General features: G+C 57.1%; 1 protein-coding gene across 1 annotated transcript; it reads right to left on the bottom strand.

The window, feature by feature from the left end:
- Positions 1-2,825: 2,825 nt before the first annotated feature.
- LOC119564813 (beta-1,3-galactosyltransferase 2-like) lies at positions 2,826-22,635 on the bottom strand. The gene is made up of 2 exons (XM_037888052.2): positions 22,250-22,635; positions 2,826-4,486 (listed from the first exon to the last, which is right to left on the bottom strand). The coding sequence occupies exon 2, from the start codon at positions 4,407-4,409 to the stop codon at positions 3,315-3,317; it is 1,095 nt and encodes a 364-aa protein (XP_037743980.1). The 5' UTR covers positions 4,410-4,486; positions 22,250-22,635; the 3' UTR covers positions 2,826-3,314.
- Positions 22,636-24,121: the final 1,486 nt, after the last annotated feature.

The following is a 24,121-nucleotide window of genomic DNA, read 5'->3' as shown; positions in this document are numbered from 1 at the left end:
AACAAGGTCCTCTGGCCCTTCTACCTGCCTTACGCGGCTAACACCTGCCTCATTCCATTTTCCTTCCCTAAAGCCCCTTTGCAACTGCAGCAGGAGACACCGTCCGTCCATTATGTCCCCCAACACCCCCCATAAACTGCCGTGCGGTGTTGCCATTTGGCTGTTGCGCACACAGGCTGCTCCATCGGTGGCCGGTGAGCAGCGTTTCCTGTCTCTCCCACAGTGACCAACACCAACTCATACTCCGCACACGCCAGGGGCTGGAAAACACCCCGGGGGGTGGGGCGGCTCCTGGTCCCTGGGACACAGGAGCTGGGAGAGACCAAGCCGGGATATTGTGAGACCAAACCAGCCAGCCCCATGCGCCCCTGGACAGGCAGCTCTTTGCAGCCAGCCCCCCTCCTCTGGCAGCTCCATGAGTCACCCCCCCCCCCCCGAACCCGCTGCCTCCAGCCGGCCCCAGCATCCTGGAACTTTGATTCTCAGATTGCGAGAGATCTGGGAGTGGCAGGGCCACGCTTGGCCTGGTGAGTCCAGCAGCTTCTGGGCCTGTGCCCAGAGCAATCACGGGGAGCCTGGAGTGAAGATTAGCACCAGGACACCTCAGCCAAGTGTAAACAGCTCGGGGGGGTGGGGAGTGGCCAGCGCTTGCCGGGCCGCTCTGCAGCTGAAGCCTGTTGGCTGATGTATTTAATCTTCTGTCTCCCCAAAGTTGCTTGGGAATGCAACAGGATCAAGGCAGTGGGGAGAAGTTGGGAGGTGGGATCCAGGATGTCTCGGTTTTCTCCCAGCTCTGGGAGGGGAGTGGGGTCTAGCAGTTAGAGCAGGAGGGGCTGGGAGCCAGGACTCCTGGGTTCTCTCCCTAGCTCTGCTGTTCACTAACTAGGTGAGCAGGGGTAAGTCCCTTCCCTTCTCTGAGTAATAGCCCTGTTAGTCTGTATTTGCAAAAAGAAAAGGAGGACTTGTGGCACCTTAGAGACTAACCAATTTATTTGCGCATAAGCTTTCGTGAGCTACAGCTCACTTCATCGGATGCATACTGTGGAAAATACAGAAGACGTTTTTATACACACAAACCATGAAAAAATGGGTGATTATCACTACAAAAGGTTTTCTCTCTCTCCACCCCACTCTCCTGCTGGTAATAGCTTATCTAAAGTGATCACTCTCCTTACAATGTGTATGATAATCAAGATGGACCATTTCCAGCACAAATCCAGGGTTTAACAAGAACGTCTGAGGAAGGGGGTGGAGCGGGTAGGAAAAAACAAGGGGAAATAGGTTACCATGCATAATGACTTAGCCACTCCCAGTCTCTATTCAAGCCTAAGTTAACTGTATCCAATTTGCAAATGAATTCCAATTCAGCAGTCTTTCGCTGGAATCTGGATTTGAAGTTTTTCTGTTGTAATATCGCAACTTTCATGTCTGTAATCGCGTGACCAGAGAGACTGAAGTGTTCTCCGACTGGTTTATGAATGTTCTAATTCTTGACATCTGATTTGTGTCCGTTTATTCTTTTACGTAGAGTCTGTCCAGTTTGACCAATGTACATGGCAGAGGGGCATTGCTGACACATGATGGCATAGATCACATTGGTGGATGTGCAGGTGAACGAGCCTCTGATAGTGTGGCTGATGTGATTAGGCCCTGTGATGGCCCCTCCCGGCCTGTACCGGGGGGTCGGCAGCTTGCTAGCTCAACGGGACGTGGATGCATCGCCCGGCTGGGGGGCAGGGACCAGGACGGAACAGATGCCGCTCGCTGGCACCTGTCGGGTACTGCATTGTCACCAGGCCCCTGCTCGCACGCCCCCTTTTTAAACACCCAACTCTTACCTAGACACAAAGGGGATTGCTGGAGGGTTCTCCGGGTACCTTGGGCCCACCTCTGGCTCCAGCCCAATTAAACGGCTGCAGGTGCCACTTTCAACATGAGTTGCAACAACATCTCGGTATTTGTCGCCTCCAGAGTATTTGCTGTCTCCATTGGGGCCCAGTAGGTTGCTCAGTGGGTGGACTCGGCCCAGTCAAATAAGGGAACATTTCTGCCCAGACCAGCCAACCGGTGTGCATGTGTGTAACGCCCAGGCCTGCAATTGTGGACGGTCACTAGCAGCTGGCAGCATGCCAGGCCCTGTTTTTCTATTGCAGGGACTGTTTGTTGCAGCATCTGGCTTTGCAGCAAAGAGCCTCCCCCGCCCACCCCCATTCCTCCAGGCCCCCCGCTGCAGTTGGCCCCTTACACCTCCACACCACCTGGGGTTGGCTGCAGCTGCTCCTCCCTGGCGAAAGCCCTAGGTCAGCCACCTGCGGTGTCCAGCACTCCACTGACTCATCCCAGCTGGAGCCCCAGTCCCCTTCTGGGTTTTCCATAGCACAGGAAGGGCCGGATTCACCCACCCAGGGGTGCTCAGGCCCTGCCAACGAAGGCTTCAGAAGCCCGAGCAGCAGCGGGGGCCAGGGATCGCATTAACCATGCTTTCAGAAGGAACCAGCCAGGAGCAGGGGAAATTGGCAAGGAAGAGAAATGAAGCGGCTGGAGGACGCAGTCCGGCTGGCCCTTAGCCAGCCCGTTTATTACAAATATAGCGATCTATAATTTAATACAAAGCCTGAACTAGCCCGGCAATAAAGCCAGGCCTTGAGCATGGGAACCCTGTGTCCCCTGGTAGCCACGGGGGAAGGGGGGGGCGCTGCTTGTTGTCTGGGCAAAGGCATAGAGACATTTCAGGATAAGGCACTCCCGTGTGCAGTGCTGGCGGGGGGGAGCAGCATGGCGGGGGGGGGGGGGGGGGAGGGGGTTATTCGCTGGGGTCCAGCTGAGAGCCCTGAGATTATGCAGCCGAAGAGGCCTGAGCAATTGCCCAAGTGCCAGAGTTTCTGGCCAAAGTGTCTGAGGTTAGGCCGCTGGGGTGGGGTGGGGGTGGATGGCGGTCAGGGAGCATGAGCAAGGTGGATGGTGGTGTGATGTATGTGTGCCAGATGTACAGTTGCTGAGTGAGGTGTAGAGCTGTGGGGGGTGTATATGAGGGTGTATACCCTGGTGTGTTGTGTGTGTGTACATTGGGGAGGGTGTACACAGTAGCGTGTGTGCATGTGTGTGTGTGTACATTGGGGGTATATACACGGGGGTGTGTGTGTGCATTGGGTTGTACGCAGTGTGTGTGTGTGTGTGTGTGTTGACACTGGGGGGGTGTACACAGCGGCGTGTGTGTGCACACACTGGGGTGTCAGTCTGGGCAAGGCACCATGCGCAAGCCTGCGTCCCTGCCCGTGCATTCCTGCACACGTCCTGGCTCCTTCCCCATCCCTCTAGCTGGGGCAGGTCTTGTTCCCGCCCTGGAAGTCCGGCCAGACCCTCAGCAGGTCCGTGGGCCCGTACTGATGCACCAGCACCAGCTTGGAGAACCGGCACTTCTCGTACTCCAGCCAGACGACATTGAAGAGGCCCCAGGGGCTGTTGGTCACGCTGATGCCCAGTTTGTACAAACAGATCCCCAGGAACGCATCCTCCATGTTGATGGCCCGGAGGGTCTGGGCCGCCCCGTACACCTTCTTGGCAAGGTCTCCAGAGAGCACGTAGCCAGCGCCGCTGCAGTAGGGCGGGTAGGTGTCGTTGGGGTACACCTCCCGGGGCACGTACCATTTGTACGCCTTGCTCCGCAGCGGCCCCGTGTTCCTGTAGATGTACCCCGTCATGAAGTCCTTCTTGGGCGGCAGCTGGGGCTGCAGCAGCTGCCGGACGAGGAAGCCCACGTTGAGGAAGATGTCGCTGTCGGCCTTCATCACGTAGCTGGCATTGGGGCAGTGCCTGCTCACCCACTCCATGCCCATCAGCGTCTTGAGGGTCAGGTTGTTGTAGGTGTCCAGGAAGTCCTGCTGGATGATGTCGCGATGCAGGGCGCTCTCCTCCTCCAGCAGCCGCTGCAGCGGGGAGCCGTAGCGCGGGTGGACCCCGGTCAGGAAGATCCGCACCATGGAGACCCCGGGCACGGCGCTCTCATTGCCCCAGGTCTGGCGGATGGCGTTCCTCACCGTGATGTCCTTGGGCTCCGTCACCACCAGCAGCACCAGGAAGGGCGCCCGCTCCCGGCACTTGTCCGGCTCGTTCAGGAGGAAGCGGTAGCTGTAGGGGTAGACGACCTGCAGCGGGTGCCTGGTGGTCGCTGGCGGGCGGCTGGGCACGGGCACAGGCTTGGAGTCCCCAGCTCTCTCCTCCTCTGTGCCTCGCCACTGGAAGGTGGGGCTGCCCTGGAGCTGCTCTGCAGAGACAGGCTCACCCCGGAGTGCGCCCAGGAGCCCCAGCTGCAGGGTCCCAGGGGCGTCCTGGTGGATGATGACAACCAACAGGAAGAGGAAGGAGGAGAAACAGACCAAGAGCAGCTTGCGCAGGAAGCCAGCCCCCATGCTGGCAGAGTTCTCAAGGACGGGGCAGCCTCAGCGGGGCAGAGTCGGTGCCTCTTCTGCTTCGTTCCAGCGCAGACCTAGAGAGAGGGAGGCCCCAGCTGCATTAGAGCGAGAGCAGCCAGGAGGCACAGGGAGCAAGCCCAGCCTCCTGGGGCTGTGACCATCTGCCAGGCGGGTCTGCTCTTGGATGGAAGACCGCCGTGTGCTGCAGGGGACAGGGTGCATGCCGCTCAGTCAGCTGCCCCCAGTGCCCCAGCCTGGCACTAGGGGGCGCTGTGCTGCAGGGACCAGGGGGCTCAGTAGGGGGCTCTCTCCCCTGGCAGTCAGTACTGACCCCAATGCCCCAGCCTGGCACTAGGGGGCGCTGTGCTGCAGGGACCAGGGGCTCAGTAGGGGGCTCTCTCCCCTGGCAGTCAGTACTGACCCCAATGCCCCAGCCTGGCACTAGGGGGCGCTGTGCTGCAGGGACCAGGGGGCTCAGTAGGGGGCTCTCTCCCCTGGCAGTCAGTACTGACCCCAATGCCCCAGCCTGGCACTAGGGGGCGCTGTGCTGCAGGGAGTGGGGTGGGGGTTCAGTAGGGGGCGCTCTCCCCTCTGAATTGGCAGCTTAATTCTAAGTGGGTGAGACATTAGAAACAAGGTCCTCTGGCCCTTCTACCTGCCTTACGCGGCTAACACCTGCCTCATTCCGTTTTCCTTCCCTAAAGCCCTTTTGCAACTGCAGCAGGAGACACCGTCCGTCCATTATGTCCCCCAACACCCCCCATAAACTGCCGTGCGGTGTTGCCATTTGGCTGTTGCGCACACAGGCTGCTCCATCGGTGGCCGGTGAGCAGCGTTTCCTGTCTCTCCCACAGTGACCAACACCAACTCATACTCCGCACACGCCAGGGGCTGGAAAACACCCCGGGGGGTGGGGAGGCTCCTGGTCCCTGGGACACAGGAGCTGGGAGAGACCAAGCCGGGATATTGTGAGACCAAACCAGCCAGCCCCATGCGCCCCTGGACAGGCAGCTCTTTGCAGCCAGCCCCCCTCCTCTGGCAGCTCCATGAGTCACCCCCCCCCCCCCCCGAACCCGCTGCCTCCAGCCGGCCCCAGCATCCTGGAACTTTGATTCTCAGATTGCGAGAGATCTGGGAGTGGCAGGGCCACGCTTGGCCTGGTGAGTCCAGCAGCTTCTGGGCCTGTGCCCAGAGCAATCACGGGGAGCCTGGAGTGAAGATTAGCACCAGGACACCTCAGCCAAGTGTAAACAGCTCGGGGGGGTGGGGAGTGGCCAGCGCTTGCCGGGCCGCTCTGCAGCTGAAGCCTGTTGGCTGATGTATTTAATCTTCTGTCTCCCCAAAGTTGCTTGGGAATGCAACAGGATCAAGGCAGTGGGGAGAAGTTGGGAGGTGGGATCCAGGATGTCTCGGTTTTCTCCCAGCTCTGGGAGGGGAGTGGGGTCTAGCAGTTAGAGCAGGAGGGGCTGGGAGCCTGGACTCCTGGGTTCTCTCCCTAGCTCTGCTGTTCACTAACTAGGTGAGCAGGTGTAAGTCCCTTCCCTTCTCTGAGTAATAGCCCTGTTAGTCTGTATTTGCAAAAAGAAAAGGAGGACTTGTGGCACCTTAGAGACTAACCAATTTATTTGCGCATAAGCTTTCGTGAGCTGTGTTGGGTCATCCTTCAGGAACACTCTCACAAATCTTGGGAGACAGGCCAGTCCTTGCCTACAGACAGCCCCCCAACCTGAAGCGAACACTCACCAGCAACCACATACCACACAACAAAACCACTAACCCAGGAACCTATCCTTGCAACAAAGCCCGTTGCCAACTGTGCCCACATATCTATTCAGGGGACACCATCACAGGGCCTAATAACATCGGCCACACTATCAGAGGCTCGTTCGCCTGCACATCCACCAATGTGATCTATGCCATCATGTGCCAGCAATGCCCCTCTGCCATGTACATTGGTCAAACTGGACAGTCTCTACGTAAAAGAATAAACGGACACAAATCAGATGTCAAGAATTAGAACATTCATAAACCAGTCGGAGAACACTTCAATATCTCTGGTCATGCGATTACAGACATGAAAGTTGCGATATTACAACAGAAAAACTTCAAAACCAGACTCCAGCGAGAGACTGCTGAATTGAAATTCATTTGCAAATTGGATACAATTAACTTAGGCTTGAATAGAGACTGGGAGTGGCTAAGTCATTATGCAAGGTTACCTATTTCCCCTTGTTTTTTCCTTACCCCCCCCCCCAGACATTCTTGTTAAACCCTGGATTTGTGCTGGAAATGGCCCACCTTGATTATCATACACATTGTAAGGAGAGTGATCACTTTACATAAGCTATTACCAGCAGGAGAGTGGGGTGGAGAGAGAGAAAACCTTTTGTAGTGATAATCACCCATTTTTTCATGGTTTGTGTGTATAAAAACGTCTTCTGTATTTTCCACAGTATGCATCCGATGAAGTGAGCTGTAGCTCACGAAAGCTTCTGCTCAAATAAATTGGTTAGTCTCTGAGGTGCCACAAGTCCTCCTTTTCTTCTTCCCTTCTCTGTGTCTGTTTAGCTAGCAGCCCAGTTGGGATGGCTCCTGTATGCCACGGGTATGCAAAGTGGCAGCTAGCTAGCCTGCCCGAGGCAGCCTGGAAGTAGAGATCTTCTCGGGGCAGGGGAAGGCAAACAAGGAGAGTCTCTGCCTCTCCCACTGGCCCCTCCCCGCCGGCTGCAGGGCAGCATTCCTGGGGCCCTGCGGTATTTCCTCCAGGAGCGATGGATGCCTTTGGCAGCAGTGCTGTTCCAGCGCAAACTGGCTGTAAGAGCTGGTGCCAAGGGGAGCTGCCAGAGCCGGGAGCCCGTGGGAGTCCCAGCCCAGCAGAGGATCCTGGGGGGAAGAAGTTCACAGCCCCATGAACCTGTCCCCCGCAAGGCCATTGTGTACGTTGGGTGTAAAGTGCTGTGCGGACAGAGGAAGGATGGGCCTGTGGTTGGGGCTCTAGCTTAGCACTTGGAAGACCGGAGGCAAGTCCCTGCTCTGCCATGGCATTCCTGGGTACTCTGTGCCTCAGTTTCCACCTGTGTGTGATGCCCTGCCTCCCACGGGGTGTGTGTGTGTGTGTGTGTGTGTGTGTGAGGATCAAGGCACTGCAGATTTGACTCCGCTACTCAGCTGTTGGGGGGATGGACAGAGATTTCCCCTCTAGTGGCTGCTCTGCACACAGGATAACAGCCCACTACTGCCACTTGCTAACAGAGCTGCTGCTTTAGCACAATCCGGAGAGGCTTGTGCTGTGGACTTGAGGTCACAGGGCTGAACCCCCCTGGAAATTATTAGAGTTATTTATCATGTCACTAGGATGGTAGCACTGAAAGGCCGCAACCAAGATCCGGGCCCCGTCGTGCCAGGCGCTGCACAGATACAATGAGAGACAGTCTAAATAGACAAGCGTGGGGACAGGAACCAGAGACAGTAAACAGGCCACGGTCACACAGCAGGGCAGTGCAAAGCTGGGGACACAACCCAGGAGTCCTGGCTCCCAGGTCCCCCTGCTCTAACCACTAGACACCACTCCCCTCCCAGAGCCACGGAGAGACCCCAGGAGTCCTGGCTCCCCCTCCAGTGCCCCACCCACTCTGCCCCCTTCCTACCAAGCAGGTGTGTAGGAGGAAATCGATTTACCTCCCCACAGCAAAGAGGGGGCCTCCAGTCAGACTTGCCAGGGAACAAGGAATTTGGGGGTCAGGAGCTGGGAAAAGGGGGTGACAGGAAAGGGCCAGGCCTGTCCAGGTTGGGGGCTGGGTCCCCGCTGGCTGTAGGTTGGCTCATTCCCCGCTCTCCCCATAGCTGGCGTTGGCTGCTGGGCCTCTGGTGAGCTGGGGCCACTGGGCAATGGAGGGGATGGCTGAGCGGGCTGGTGCCCAGGTACATGGCACCTCCTGGGATGCATCGGGAGAAGGGGATGCATCGAGGTGGGTCTGTGGGTTTCCGGGTCTAGTGACGCTCACGAGTTTTTCTTTCTTATGGCTGAGTCCACCGGGGGCAGTGCCTGGGCACAGGCCAGGCCCTGGGCTGCAGGGGAATGCAGAGGGGAATGCGCCTGCAGGATCAGGCCCAGCGTCCGCCCTCCCAGTGGCTCAGCCTGGGCCCCGTAGGGGTCAGGAGACCCTGGGTGCTCCAGAGCAGGTGCTGCAAAGGGGACATGGCAGCACCACAGCCGGCAGACAGGAAGACCAGCTAGCGCCGCCCCGTTGGACTCCCTGGCCCCATCCTGCTCTAAGCTGACTCCCGCCTGGAGCTAAGCCCAGGGCAGGTGTCCTGTAACCACTAGCTCCCACAGCCTCTCTCCCAGGCGCCCGAGAGCCAGGGCTGTGTCAAAGGTCCTGCCTGCCCTGCGCCACGACCTGAGCGGAACCAAAGCCCGAGCCCCTGGCCGAGCTGGGGAGGAGGGGAAACGCTTTCGCCCTTTAGCTCTGCCCCCCGCAATTTCCTCCCCCCTCCCCTTACCGCGGTATTTCTCTGTGCAGCAGGTCCCGTAACATGCCTAATAAACAACATACAGCACCTAGCACAATGGGGCCTGGGCCATGGCTGGGGCTCCAGGGCGCTACCGTGATACACCTAATAAATACTACTAATAAAATAACCCAGGATAATTTGCAAGAAAAGCAATCACAGAACCAAACAATGGGGAAAAGGGGCCACGAGAAGTGTGGGAGCTGCACCCCCCGGCACTGGGTTCGTCCAATGTGGGAACAGCAATGGCCTACTGGGTGTCAGTTTCCCCTGGCGTCCCAGCTTGGGGTGGCCGGTAAGTGACAACCTGCAGGAAGCTGAAATGCGCTGAGGGCACCAGGAAGGAAAGGGCCCGGTGGCTGTGCGCACGACCAAGGAACCAGTGGGTGCCTCTGCCACGCGGATCAGCAGCCGCATGTGGCCCACGGCGCAATGAACCGACCCAAGTCTCTGATCAGGCAGTTACTCAGCCAGCCTGGGCAATATCGTTTTACATGAGCCAAGAAGCGAAAAATTCCCATGTCTCTGGTTCCCCAAGCCGGAGCCCGGCTCGCCAGCGGTGTGGGGAGGGGGGTCACGTGAAGACAAGGGCAGAGGTGTTTCCTGGACCCACCCTTGGCAGATGCTGCCATGTGTTTTCTGTGGGACCTCTGCAGGATCAGTCCTTCCTCCCTGTCGTTCTCCCGCCTTCTGTGACCTTCCAGGGGCTCTGAGCCCATCCCCGAATCGGAGCGAAATGACCCACGCGGCTCTGTACTTTGAGAACAACCCCCATTGAGGGGCTCAGCCGGTTGCTCGGCAGGAGTTGTGCATGATGCACCACGGTGCTCTGGGTTGGGTTTTTATTTGCCACCATCCCCTGACGCAGCAGAGCAGCCGCCGCTGGGGCTGGAGCACCAGACCGGCTGGGCCGTGCCCTGAGGCGGTCCAGGAATCCTGCCCAGAGGCCTGGCCGCTGACGCTTGCTCACATGCTCAGGCTCAAACTGATCATTAGATCTGGGCTGGGGCAGAAATTGTCCCCCAGCTCAGTGATTGGGGGGGGGGGGGGGAGTGATCTGGATCTGAAACGGGGCCTTGAACTGTTCCCCTACACAATGCAACTTTCCAAAGAGTTTTGCTATGACCCAGGTTGGAAACTAAACATCTTCTTGTAAAGGTGTCTCAGTGGCCCGATAAGAGCATGCCATCTGTCAAGGTCCGCGTGCCGTGTCCTCCTGCTGGGGGACGCAGACCGAGCGGCTTTGATGTTATAGCTTAGACACTACCCCAGGAGAACAGGAGGACTTGTGGCACCTTAGAGACTAACCAATTTATTTGAGCAGAAGCTTTCGTGAGCTACAGCTCACTTCATCGGATGCATACTGTGGAAAGTGTAGAAGATCTTTTTATACATACAATGCATGAAAAAATGCCTCCCCCCACCCCACTCTCCTGCCGGTAATCGCTGATCTAAAGTGATCACTCTCCTTACAATGTGTGTGATACCCCAGAAGGCGGTTTCAGTACGAAACCGTCCAACCCGCTCTGAGGCTCGGTAACAATCTGTTGCTGGGGTTTATCTACCCAACGGGACGTGCACCACTGTGGATTCCTTTTCAGGACCTGCATGGACCGATTCGCTGTGGTGCTAATTAGATTACTGGAGTCCAATCTACTTTGGCCGCCGCCTTGCTGATTTGTTGGCGGCATTGTTTAGTTTCGTGCTGCCAGTGGCAGATTCTATTTCTATTTACGAACATCAGAACAGCCAGACTGGGTCAGATCAAAGGTCCGTCTAGCCCAGTGCCCTGTCTTCCGACAGTGGCCAATGCCAGGGGCCCCAGAGGGAATGAGAACAGGGAATCATCCAGTGATCCATCCCCTGTCGCCCATTCCCAGCTTCTGGCAAACAGAGGCTAGAAACACCGTCCCTGCCCATCCTGGCTGGTAGCCATTGATGGACTTGTCCTCCAGGAACTTCTCTAGTTCTTTATTTTTGTTTGTTAACTTCACAACCTTTAGAAAAAGGAGCCTGACTGATCTTCTTTCATTGAACAACATGGGCTAGAACCATTGAAAACTGGGCCGGTTACCTAGGAACCAAAGCGGCTGGCTAATTAACCTTTGATCATCAGACTTTCCAACCCCTCTGAGCCCCTGGCAGTGATTAGCCTATTTACTCTTGTAAGGGAGGTAGGAGCCATTCCCATTTTATAGAGAGAAGCTCCCACCAGCCAGCAGAGCTTGGAGACTCTCTCCAAGAGTCTGGATGAGTTTTAAGGCCCTCAAGTGTGATCACACAGACCGAGATAAGGGCAATTGCGGCTCATGCTTCCTGGTTGAGCAAGGGAGAGACTGGCGCACGGCTGAGGGGGACCAAATTCCCTTTTCCTCCCCTCCTTCCTTGCAGGTTGGCACAGTGGGCCGAGGCCATGCCAGGTTCTTTCCCTCTCTGCCCTTCCTCTCAAGTGTCGGGCATTGGCCACTGTTGGAGGCGGGGGGCAGGCCTCAGCTAGGAACCGTGAGCGTGGGCCACACAGCCAAGACGGCAGGTGAGGGATTTCCAGTGGGGGCAGGGGCACGTTGGTACTGTCCCCAGGGCCAGCTCTACAGGTTTTGCCGCCCCAAGCAGTGAAAAAACTGCCACTGCGGACGGCAGAAAGAAGAAGCTGCTGCCGATTTGCCACCACGGCCGGAGGAACTGCCGCCCCACGCACCCGCTTGGAACGCTGGGCAGGGTGAGTCCCTGCTTGCATTGCTGGTGCCTGGAATCCTAGAAGGGACCTCAGGACGTACCTAGTCCAACCCCCTGCTCAAAGCAAGACCAAACCCCAATTTTTGGCCCAGATCCCTAAATGGCCCCCTCAAGGATTGAACTCACAACCCTGGGTTTAGCAGGGCAATGCTCAAACCACTGAGCTATCCCTCCCCCCGGTGCCACCGTCAGTCGAAAGCCAAAGGCCTCCTGACGTAACGCCCAGACTGTTAAAACCAGGCCTGGGAAACGAGGGCAGCACGGGACCAGAACTCAATGGGCCAAAATTGGTGGGCTGAAAATGAGGCCTAAGGTGTGGCCAAAGTCATGGGAGGACGGGCTGCTCTGCCCCCGGCCCGCCTGGGGGTCTCACCATTGGACCTTCACTGTCCTGATCCCAAGAGATGTGCTGAGCAGAGCAGGCCAGAGCGGGCGACCCAGAGGACACCTCCATCTCTAAGCTGGATCCCAACCACCACCTGGCATATGAGCCCTTCCCACCCCTCGGGTGGCCTTTTCCTTCCACACCTTCTAGCTCCCCTTTCCCACTGCTCGCCTTGGGCCTTTGGGTTGCTAAGGGTCTTGTTTGATAGCGATTTTGCAAAATTGCGGTGAGCCCGTGACCACAAAGAGTCAGATAAAGCACCACCCAAAGCAGCCTGACACAAGTCTGTGTTTGCTAGATCTTGGCACGGCTGCCCAGCCCGTGGGCCAGGCTTGTGTTTATCCAATAATGAGGTGACAAGGAAAAGTTAACTTCAAAGACAATGAACACTGCGGTTCCTGTTCTTTCTTCCCCCCTGGCATGTGTTTCTCTGATTTTGTCATCTAGGAACCGCAGCAACACCTGCTCCAGCCCCGCTCAGCCCGTCTCTGTCCCCCAACCAGGCCAGTTATCGCCGGCTTTAATACCACCCCAGAACATCCAAGAGCGGGGCTTTAAACCCCTCCCCACTGGGGGCCCAGGGACCCAGGGCTGTTGTTCAAATGAAAACCTTACTTAATACTCTACATTTCAAATGCTTTAACCACCCCTCGCCCCCGCTCCCCCCCATCAGCTTTTCGGTATTGTTAATAAAAGGCTCCAAGGCTCTTTGCTGGTGGGTTTGCCATGTGCTGAGCAGAGTCAAAACCCCACCCCCCTTGGTTTAATGTTGGAGGGTTCCAGGGTCGTGTTAACACCTCTGGCTCTTAGGGTCCATTTATCCCAGCTCAGTTAATCCCCCAGACCCAGCGCTGGCTGCTGGGCACAACCCGTTGGGACTGGACTAAGGGGCAGGTTTTGATCAGGACGGGTGATGGGCCAGGGCCAGGGCCAGGCCCGGGGTGTTTTCCCCTCCCTCAGGCGCTGTATCTCGATCTCAAAGCTTTGCTCTAGATCCACCATGAGCTATGGGCTGGACACGGGGATCTGGGTGAGATTGTCAGGCCTGGGCTATGCAGGAGCAGGGGCAGGAGCAGGGACAGGGTAGGGGCAGGGTTTGGGGGAAGAACCGCCGCCCTCCAGCTGAGAGACATGAACCAGGGGAGAGTTACCCCAACCCAGACACGAGGAGGGCGCTGCAGAGGGGAGGAGGTGGCCCTGGTGCTCGGATGGGGAGATGGTGCTAAAGGACAGTGAGGGGACTGCGGAGAGAAGGCCCCTGAGGGCAGGGTGAGGCCCAGGCTGGCATCAAGGCCCCGGTTGCATTGCACAGACACACGGCCAGAGACAGCCGCCACCCCAAGGAGCTCACTCTCGCTCCATGTCACAGAGCCCCAGCGAGGGGCAGGTTCGGGTCCTGGGCCAGCTACACAGGCAAAGCTTGTCCTTGGGGTGTCACTTCCCCAGCTATAAACCGGGATAAGGGAGCTACCCTGCCAGGTATCACACTTGCGATAAAGGGACGCTGTTGATAACAGGCTGCTCTGATTGCCTGGGGTGTTGGCTGCTGAGCAGCTGTTCCACAGCCAGGAACCGGAGCAGTAAAAATCTTTCTAGAGCTCTGGGAGTGCCCAGCTCCACGCACCAGCTTCCCGAGTTTAGAAAGCCTCTTCCCTTTCCTGCTGGGAAGCAAGGGCAGGGGCGGGATGGCAGGATTGCAGGGGGTGAGATCTGTTTAGAGGCATTCACGCAGGGAGCCATTAGCAGCAGAGGGGTCGGCATTTAGGAGTAACAGACAGGAGTCGACATTTGCTTTACTGCCAGGAAGGCAGCTATGGCAGGCTGCTGAGAGCAGTGGGCTACCCCCAGCTCTGGGACGGGAGTGGGGTCTAGAGGTTAGAGCGGGGGGTTGGGAGCCAGGACTCCTGGGTTCTATCCATAGCTCCGGGAGGTGAGTGGGGTCTAGTGGTCAGAGCACAGTCAGGGTTTCTATTACCTTGTGCAAATTCCTCCCTCGCTCCATGCCTCAGTTTCCCCTCTCTGTAAAAGGGGTGGGAGGATGGTCCTGCCTCTGTGAAGTGCTTTGAATTCCATGGATGGAAAGCACCAATGGCTCTTATCGCCTGTGGTGGGCTCAATACCGTAGAGTCACTAATGGCAGGTACTTACCAGGTGGCCCTTGGGGGGTGGACTATTCCTCCATTTCACACAGGGGCCCCAAAGCGGCTCTGTGGCTCGCCCACAGTCCAACAGGAAACTGAACCCAGGGCCAGCCCAGTGCTCTAACCACTGAGCTCTCTACCCCCTCACCTATGCGGGGGGGGGGGGAGGGAGGAGACTGGAATGAGCCGTGGGGCGTGGGCTGATGGGAGCAAAGGTGACAGCGGAAGCTGGAGCCAGGTCATCTGAGCTGAGCGAAAGGACGTGGGACAAAGAATGCAGGGCTGGGGGGAATCTGGTTAGAGCACATTTCGGCTGACTAATAACCTGAAAATGTGATTCCCCCTGCACCCCTGGGAAGGACCGGGGCCTGCTGCACCCTAACAGGGAAGGGGAAAGGATCCAGCCAGGGAATTGATCGTCTCTTTGAGGGAAGGGCCAGGGACCCTGCTTCTCCCTGATAGCTGGGGAATCGTCCCTCAGAAGGGTCAGGGGCCCCATCTCTGGGGCTCGTTAAAGCCCTGCTAGGACAGGACCAGAGGTGGGGGAGGGGGGGTTCATATCAGTTACATTCAGCCCCATCAAACCAAGCCGCAGGGAGCGGGCTAGAGACTGGGCCCGATCCTGGAAGCCCTGACAGGCGTGTGCAGCATTACTAGGGTGACTGGCTGTCCCGCTATGATTGGGACCATCCAGTATTAGGGGCTTTGGCTTCTATACGCAACTATTCCCGAACACCCCTCCCCCCGAAAAAAAGTGTCCCGATTTTGCACCCTTGTTATCTGGTCACCCCGAGCGTTACGCTCATGAGTCAGCCCCAGCTCGGGCCATCAGGGGAGCAGGAATGTGGCCGGCAGCTAAAACTCCCAGCGAGGCTTCAGACTCGGCAACAGGATTTTCCGGTTTTCCGTGCAAGCCTCAATGCAGAGTCATGTCACAAATGTACCAGATGGGAATGTGAGGATGTGCGAGTGGAAGGGCTGGGCTGGGACTCAGGAGACCAGAGTTCAGTTCCTGCCTCTGTGTCCCTGTGGCACCTGGCATGAGTCATTGCCATGCTCTGTGCCTCAGTTTTCCCCCACCCCTGGTGCAGTTAGACTGTCAGATCTTTGGGGCCAGGATTGTCTCTCACTCTGTGTATGTGCAGCCTCGGGGCCCTGATCTCAGTCAGGGTCTGGGCTGCGCCCGGCACAATGGGGCCCTGTCACGGAGTCCCCGGGCGATGCTCTGGAACTGCTCCCTACGAAACCAGGCAGGACTCGGGTGAAGTCTCCTCTCTGGGAGCAGACTGTCTGCAGGGCAAGAAGCTCACACAGCTTCCACCTTCCTGGGTCTAACCTTGGAGCATTCAGCATCCTCTGCCCCTCCGTGTGCTTCCCACAGTGAGTCCGCCCAGGCGGGGTCCTGGGGAAGCCAGAGGGTCCTGCCCCCCAACTCCACAGTCAGACGTGACTCTCAGCCAGCCAGTAAAACAGAAGGTTTATTAGACGACAGGAACGTGGTCTAACACAGAGCTTGTAGGCGCAGAGAACAGGACCCCTCAGCCGGGTCCATTTTGAGGGGCAATGAGCCAGACAACCACGTCTGCCCTTCACTCCATGTCCCCAGTCAGCCCCAAACTGAAAAACTCTCCAGCCCCTCCTCCTCTGGGCTTTGTCCCTTTCCCAGGCCAGGAGGGCACCGGATTCCTTTGTTCTCCAACCCTTTAGCTCTCACCTTGCAGGGGGGAAGAGGGGAAGAAATTCTGCTCTTACCCTCTTCACCTAGGGCTTGCTCTAGAGGAACACTTTCCTGAGCAACAACAGACTCTTTCTGGGTCTCCCTTACATCCAGAATCACCTCTGGCCCATCAGGCGGATTCCTACACAATCCCCTTTCAGGCAAACTCACAGACTTCCTAGATAAAAGGTCAGAAGCATTCTCCTTCCCTTTGCCACACACACAAGTTCAGGAATCTTTTCCTTCTTGCTACAGGTTTCCACACCCTCAGTAGGTAACACGATCACACACCTTCCTGCTCTCCTTGTGCCCTGGCTAGGATCTCACCCTGATTAGACAGAGTTGCTGCACCCTTTCCAACAACACACTAGCAACAGGCAAAATACAAGCACCAGAATTGTCTGGTCTCTGGGATTTTACATAGACCCTAACTGGATGCGACCTAGTTACAGGGCCATTCTCCCGAGCAGACACAAACTTAGGGCCCTTCCCTTCCTGGGCTTTAGCTGAATCCAGAACCAGCTCTGAGACAACTGCACGACCCTCAACCATCACAGGCTGCAAGGCCCCTTCTGTCTGCTCCACAGACAAAGAAGAGCCGGACACACTTTCTCCGTTCCCAGACCCACAGCTTGGGATCTCTTTCCCCTTGTCCCAGCACACAAGGCTGGTCACAGACAACTGCTTGGAGATCAGGGTAGCTCCCTCCATACGCAAGTCAATATCCCTGACAGACACGAGCACTGTTTCCTTCACTCTCACACTTCTCCACCCAGGTAACAGGTAAGGTCCAGGGACACTCATCTTCCACTCTCCTCGCCTTCCCGCCCTGCTGACTAGACAAAGCCATCGGCTCACAAGGCTGCCTAGGCTCATCCAGACTTTCCTTACCAACACCTTGCCACTCCCCACAGCTCCCCTGCCCTGCCTGTGTCTCCCTGCACTCAGCTGGGGTCTCAGCTCCCACTGTGCTCAGCCCTGCCCTTGCTGTCCCAGTGGGGGTAGGCACGAGCTCCCTGCTTTCCTCACTGCATCAGAGCCAGCGTGGGCCCCCTCTCCGGTGTGCAAGGGTGCAGGGAGCATCTCTCTGTCTCACCCAGTGCCAGGGGTCTGGTTACAGGCAGGCAGGTAGCCTGAGCCTAGCGGCTCTTCCCCACTGCCAGCCAGGTCACCTGCATTTTCACTGACCATTTCCCTCTCCACCGATAGGTTCCCTGGATTCAAATTCAAACCCTTGGCCATTACAGGAGCAGGGCCTGGATCCTGTCCCAAAGAGACACAGTCATCCCACAACAGGGTCTCGCAGCTGGTGTCCTGGAGCACCCCAACGGCCAGCCAGCCCGACCCCTCCTGGGTCTGCACAGGGATCTGGGCCATACCCAGGGTGAGGGGCTTCATCCCTGGGACCCTCTGTCACGGAGTCCCTGGGCGATGCTCTGGAACAGGTCCCCATGAAGCCAGGCAGGACTCTGGGGCAGTCGCCTTTCTGGGAGAAGCCTGTCTTCAGGACACACAGCTCACCCGGCTTCCACCTTCCTGGGTCTGACCTCGGAGCATTCAGCATCTTCTGCCCCTCCATGTGCTTCCCACAGCGAGTCCGCCCAGGCGGGGTCCTGGGGAAGCCAGAGGGTCCTGCCCCCCAACTCCGCAGTCAGACGTGACTCTCAGCCAGCCAGTAAAACAGAGGTTTATTAGACGACAGGAACATGGTCTAACCCAGAGCTTGTAGGTGCAGAGAACAGGACCCCTCAGCTGGGTCCATTTTGGGGGGCAGTGAGCTGGACAACCACGTCTGCACTTCACTCCATGTCTCAGCCAGCCCCAAACTGAAACTCTCTCCAGCCCCTCCTCCTCTGGGCTTTGTTCCTTTCCCGGGGCCAGGAGGTCACCTGATTCCTTTGTTCTCCAACCCTTTAGCTCTCACCTTGCAGGGGGGAAGGGCCCAGGCCATCAGTGGCCAGGAAACAGGGTGTCGGCCATTCTCTGTGTCCAGACCCCTGCACACACCTGCCCTCTAGGGCTCTGCAGTGATCATACACCCTTATCCTACCACCTAGATACTTAAGAACTACATAGGGGAAACTGAGGCACCCCCACACTATTCAGAGGAAACATTAAGAACAGTCCCGCTTCGTCACACCCTCACCCAGCTCACACAGCCCCTCAGCATCTGAGGCTGCACCACCAGGGGCTTGACAACAGTTCTCTCTGTCCCAGAATCTCGCCACCCCAGGAATGTCTCCCCACTGACCATCACCTTCCGCTCCCACTGGGGGTCCGAGGGGCCTGGCCCCAGAAAACTCCACACAGACATATAGGTCGGGGTCAGGAGTGGGAGCCTGTCCACCTCCCCACCCACCTGGCTGACGGAGTCTATGGCCTTGGGACCCAGCAAGGGAGCTAGACACCGGGGTTTTTCCGCAGGGTCCCCCTGGTTCAAATCTCCAGCCTGCTCAAAGGCAGTGAGGTGGGCATCCACATCCCCCCCTCCTTAACCAGGGGCAGCAATTTAGTCTCGAGGTTCCCTGAGGAACTGGCACCCCGGGGTCTATCCCCACTCACCCCTGGGGTGTCCCCTATGCCTCTCCGCTCCCCCACCGCCAGTTCATGCTGCTGCTGCTTCTGCAGCTCTTTCCCGGGCTCTCGCTGTCTCTCACAGTCCTCTTGCTCTCTCGGACTCAGCTCCAATCCCGTCCGTCTCCGATCCCCGGATGGGGAACCCGATCGTGAAGACCCCCGTCTGGTCGGGGACAGGAGTCTTGGGGATGCCTGGCTACCACTCCAGCTGCTCCCAGATCCTGCTGTAGCCCCATCTGGGTCAAGAATCTGTTCCTTAGAGCAGTCATCCTCCTCCAGCTGCAGGATGAACTGTGCTTTGGTGAACTTTCCAATGCTCAACCCCTTCTTCCTGCACAGGGTTACAATGTCCTTCTTAAGGAGACGGTGACAGGCCATCACTCCGTTCCTCCCAAGTTGTTGTGGACTCACAGGCCTGTGTGCTCTCAGCTCCCCACGGTTTCTAGGGAGAACCCCTAGTGTGCCAGCCCTTCTCCAGGTCACCACCTCTTTGCCAGGGTCGAACTGCGGACTCCTCGGCCCCTGGGACCGCTCGCTGCAATCCCCCGGGGCACCCTGTTCCTGCAAAAGTCCTTCTCTCTCCCAGAGCCAAGCCGCAGGCTCCTCCGCCCCTGAGACTGCTCACCGCAGTCCCCAGGGGAACCGCATTACTGCACAGTCCTTCTCGCTGGTCATACACTCCCAGGGGTTAACCGCCCCCCGAAACCGCTCCTCTCTGAGCCTTCAGCATGCCTGGTCCTCGTCAATCCCCCTTCATTTTACTGCTTCCCCCGTCACTTACTGCAGGAAGCGCCATCCATGGGGTGCAGTACATCCCACCTCTGCCACCAATTGTCACGGCGTCCCCGGGCGAAGCTCTGGAACTGCTCCCTATGAAACCAGTCAGGACTCTGGGGCAGTCTCCTTTCTGCGAGAAGCCTGTCTTCAGGATACACAGCTCACCCGGCTTCCACCTTCCTGGGTCTGACCTCGGTGCATTCAGCCTCCTCTGCCCCTCCGTGCGCTTCCCATAGCGAGTCCATCCAGGCGGGGTCCAGGGGAAGTCAGAGGGTCCTGCCCCCCAACTCCGCAGTCAGACGTGACTCTCAGCCAGCCAGTAACATACGTGGTTTATTAGACCACAGGAACATGGTCTAACACAGAGCTTGTAGGTGCAGAGAACAGGACCCCTCAGCCGGGTCCATTTTGGGGGGCAGTGAGCTGGACAACCACGTCTGCACTTCACTCCACGTCCCCAGCCAGCCCCAAACTGAAAAACTCTCCAGCCCCTCCTCCTCTGGGCTTTGTCCCTTTCCCGGGCCAGGAGGTCACCTGGTTCCTTTGTTCTCCAACCCTTTAGCTCTCACCTTGCAGGGGGGAAGGGCCCAGGCCATCAGTGGCCAGGAAACAGGGTGTCGGCCATTCTCTGTGTCCAGACCCCTGCACACACCTGCCCTCTAGGGCTCTGCAATGATCATACACCCTTACCCCACGCCCTAGATACTTAAGAACTGCCTAGGGGAAACTGAGGCACCCCCACACTATTCAGAGGAAACATTAAGAACAGTTCCGCTTCGTCACAGGCCCTGATCTTGGTCAGGGTCTGGGCCACGCCCGGCACGATGGGGCCCTGATTTCAGCTGGTGACTACTGTAATATAGGCAATACTGAGCCCTTTTCCAAGTCCCGTTTGAAGCTGGCCGGGGCCGTGAGCCGTGTGCAGGGAAGGAATCACAAACAGTACCAAAAAACAGCCAGTGTGCAATTCAAACCTAACCCTTCTTCAGCCAGACCTCAGTGAGCCCAGCTTGCCCCGGGAGCTACTCTAACTTCATCCCACAGCCCCCCCGGAAGGATAGTTCCCATGAGACACCCCCCGCCCCCGAAGCCATCTGCCTGGTCTCTGCAGACGCCCCACAGCAGGGACTCTCCCTCCAAGCACCTTCCCATTCAGAATTGCAGATCCAAGGCGACTCACCTCAGGGGATCCACATGGGCTTGTTGGTTAGATGCCCCCTCTCCCCGCCCCCAGCAACAAGGCCCTGACCCACCCAGTGCTTGTGGGGCGACTGGCAGCGTGGGAGGGCCAGGGTTAAAACCAGGGAGCACTGCACACAGAGCGACTGAACAGAACCCAAGAGCCCAGGAGTGCGTGGGGGTTTGCTCCTGACCCGTTGGGTTTCCACCGCGCTGGCTGGGCCCAGCAATTCCTCCGGCTCAGTGTGCGTGAGGGCCGGGCTTTTCATCCTACCCCTTCACAGCGAGAGAGAGAGAGAGTGAGATTTGCCTCTAATTTCTGTTGCAATATCTCTTACCCTTCTCATCACCCCCTCGTGGCTCTCAGGAGCTGCTTTCCTGCTCTACCTTTCGCTCTCTCTACAAAAAGAAAAGGAGGACTTGTGGCACCTTAGAGACTAACCAATTTATTTGAGCATAAGCTTTCGTGAGCTACAGCTCACTTCATCGGATGCATACTGTGGAAAGTGTAGAAGATCTTTTTATATACACACAAAGCATGAAAAAATACCTCCTCCCACCCCACTCTCCTGCTGGTAATAGCTTATCTAAAGTGATCATTCGCCTTACAATGTGTATGATAATCAAGTTGGGCCATTTCCAGCACAAATCCAGGTTTTCTCACACACACATCCCCCCACACAAACCCACTCTCCTGCTGGTAATAGCTTATCTAAAGGTTTCAGAGTAACAGCCGTGTTAGTCTGTATTCGCAAAAAGAAAAGGAGTACTTGTGGCACCTTAGAGACTAACCAATTTATTTGAGCATGAGCTTTCGTGAGCTACAAAGTGAGCTGTAGCTCACGAAAGCTCATGCTCAAATAAATTGGTTAGTCTCTAAGGTGCCACAAGTACTCCTTTTCTTTTAGCTTATCTAAAGTGATCACTCTCCTTACAATGTGTATGATAATCAAGGTGGGCCATTTCCAGCACAAATCCAGGGTTTAACAAGAATGTCTGGGGGTGGTGGGGTAGGAAAAAACAAGGGGAAATAGGTTACCTTGCATAATGACTTAGTCACTCCCAGTCTCTATTCAAGCCTAAGTTAATTGTATCCAATTTGCAAATGAATTCCAATTCAACAGTTTCTCGCTGGAGTCTGGATTTGAAGTTTTTTTGTTGTAATATAGCAACTTTCATGTCTGTAATCGCGTGACCAGAGAGATTGAAGTGTTCTCCGACTGGTTTATGAATGTTATAATTCTTGACATCTGATTTGTATATTTATCCATTTATTCTTTTACGTAGAGACTGTCCAGTTTGACCAATGTACATGGCAGAGGGGCATTGCTGGCACATGATGGCATCTATCACATTGGTGGATGTGCAGGTGAACGAGCCCCTGATAGTGTGGCTGATGTTAGGCTTGTTCATCTGCACAGCCACCAATGTGATCTATGCCATCATGTGCCAGCAATGCCCCTCTGGGGGTGGGTGTAGGTTAGTCTCTAAGGTGCCACAAGTCCTCCTTTTCTTTTTGCAAATACAGACTAACACAGCTGTTACTCTGAAAGCTCTCTCTACAGCCGCCTTCCTCATTTGTCCTTGTAACCCGCTTTCTTTCTAATGGTTCTTCCTTCCTTTCATACAGCTCGCTTCTTTCTTTCTTTCTTTCTTTCTTTCTTTCTTTCTTTCTTTCTTTCTCTCTTTCTTTCTTTTTCTCTTTCACATTCATCCGTTAACCGTTTTCTTTTCTCTTTCCGTTCTTTCTAGCCATTTCTCTCTCTCTCCCCCACCTCTTTCCTTCACTGTCCTCCCAGCATCTCCCGCTCACCTGTGGGCCGTGCGGTGCCGCCCGTCTGAGCCCTGCTCGTCTCTTTCTCCTGTCCCGTCCCCATCCTGGCACAATTTATTCCACACGCCCTGGGTGCGGGGGGAGGATTGCACAAGGTGTCTGACGACAAAGTCACACACCCTCCCCACAAATTTCCTGCTTCCCTCCCTTTCCCTGGGCAGGTCCCTGCTGCCCCGCTCCTTGGAGGCAGGGGATGGCGGTGGCTGGCTGGGCACCACACCTTTTACTTTAATACATATTGCAACAGGGTGGGATGGGCCAGCCACTTTCCCTGACGTCAAGGCCCTGCTGTCACCTGGCCCCAGGTAACCAGGATCTGGGCCCCTCCCGGATGTGGGGTCTGGGTCTTGTCTGCCCCAGGGGACCTTCCCCCTCCCAGTCATGGCCAGGTCCTGGGGGTTGGTGATCAGGGCTGAGGCTCAAGCACCTGCCCCTGCACCAGGAATGGGCGGCAGGATCCAGCACCTGTCGGTCTCTGGGCCGCCCCCTTGCAGCCCTGGGGCCTGATCCTCCCCCCACCAGCCCTGGGCCTGATCCTTCCCCCACAGACAGCCCTGTCTGTTCTTGTCATAACCCCGTTGATTGCCCAGCATCCCTTCAGCATCCCAGTGGGGTCCCCAGGCAGTGTTGGGGCTGCTCTCCCCTCCCTGGGTTGTCACCGGCTCCGGCAAGGACCACAGCGTCAGAGGTCGGAGCCAGTGCAGGGCTTGGGGAGCCAGGAGGGGCTCTTCCCTGGGGAGATTTGCATTTGGGCCTCAGGTGGAGGGCATGGCCCTGGCTGGGTCAAGGACGGCGATGCGGGAGCTGGGCTCCATCCCAGAGGTAGCTGCATTTCAGCACTGGGTATGTGAGCCCCGCAGGCTGCCCCTTTGCTCCTTTCAGGCTGGAATCTGACTCCCCCAGCCCCACCCCAAGCCAGGGGCTACAGTACAGACCTGAAGGTAGCAGTCCCCGAACACTTCCTCCCAGAGACAGGGCTAGAACCCAGGAGTCCTGGCTCCCAGCCCCCCTCTGCTCTAAGCCACCAGACCCCACTCCCCTCCCAGAGAAGGGAGAGAATCCAGGAGTCCTGGATCTCACCTACCCCTGCTTTAACCACCAGGCATCACTACTTCCTTGTCCTGAGTCGCCTCGCCACCCTTTCGACTCATCTCAGCTCCAGCAGGGGAACGTGCCATGTTCCCAGTTGCTAATAGTGATGTCCGCGGCACGGCCCCGCCCTGTGCGCCATAGGCCCTGGCACTGGATTGAACCCCCAGGCAGCAGGATGCACTGGCCCCGTGGGGTGGCAAATACTCCCACACCCAGCACACGGGGAAAACCTGCTCAAGGCCAGGTTACAGCTCCTGGGCTCTCAGCCAAACACAGCCCGAGGCCCTCAGGGACCTGACCGCACACACCACTCGCTCCAACCACTCCGGGGTGGGACAAGTAGGTAAGGGCCAAAAAGCAAGCTGCACGGAGGTCGCCCCCAGCAGTAAGATGCAGCCACCTCTGGGGCGGGGTGGGGCCAGAGGGCGCATCCTGGCTGTGGACTGCAGCCATTCTCGGGCAGAGCCCAGGGCATTGTGGGAGCTGTCCAGACGTGAGCAACACCTGCTAATTGCAGGCCAGGTGGGCTCACCCACTTCCTGGCTTCGGCAGCTGTCGGCAAAGGCCTAAGATTATTTAATGGAACGATGCAAAACTTCCTTCTTGTGTTCCCAGGAGTATCCTGGTACCTGGCTGGCATATGGCCAGGACCCCGGAGCAAGTATCCCGGCGCTGAACCTGCCTGGCGACAGCGCCCCCTGCTGGCTGAACCCCGCCCCTCTCCCTGCAGCACAGCGCCCCCTAGCAGGGGCAGTGGCA

The sequence above is a fragment of the Chelonia mydas genome, chromosome 20 (genome assembly GCF_015237465.2).
Source record: "Chelonia mydas isolate rCheMyd1 chromosome 20, rCheMyd1.pri.v2, whole genome shotgun sequence".
NCBI classification, from domain to species: domain Eukaryota; kingdom Metazoa; phylum Chordata; order Testudines; family Cheloniidae; genus Chelonia; species Chelonia mydas.
This window is presented reverse-complemented; position numbering and strand designations above follow the sequence as displayed.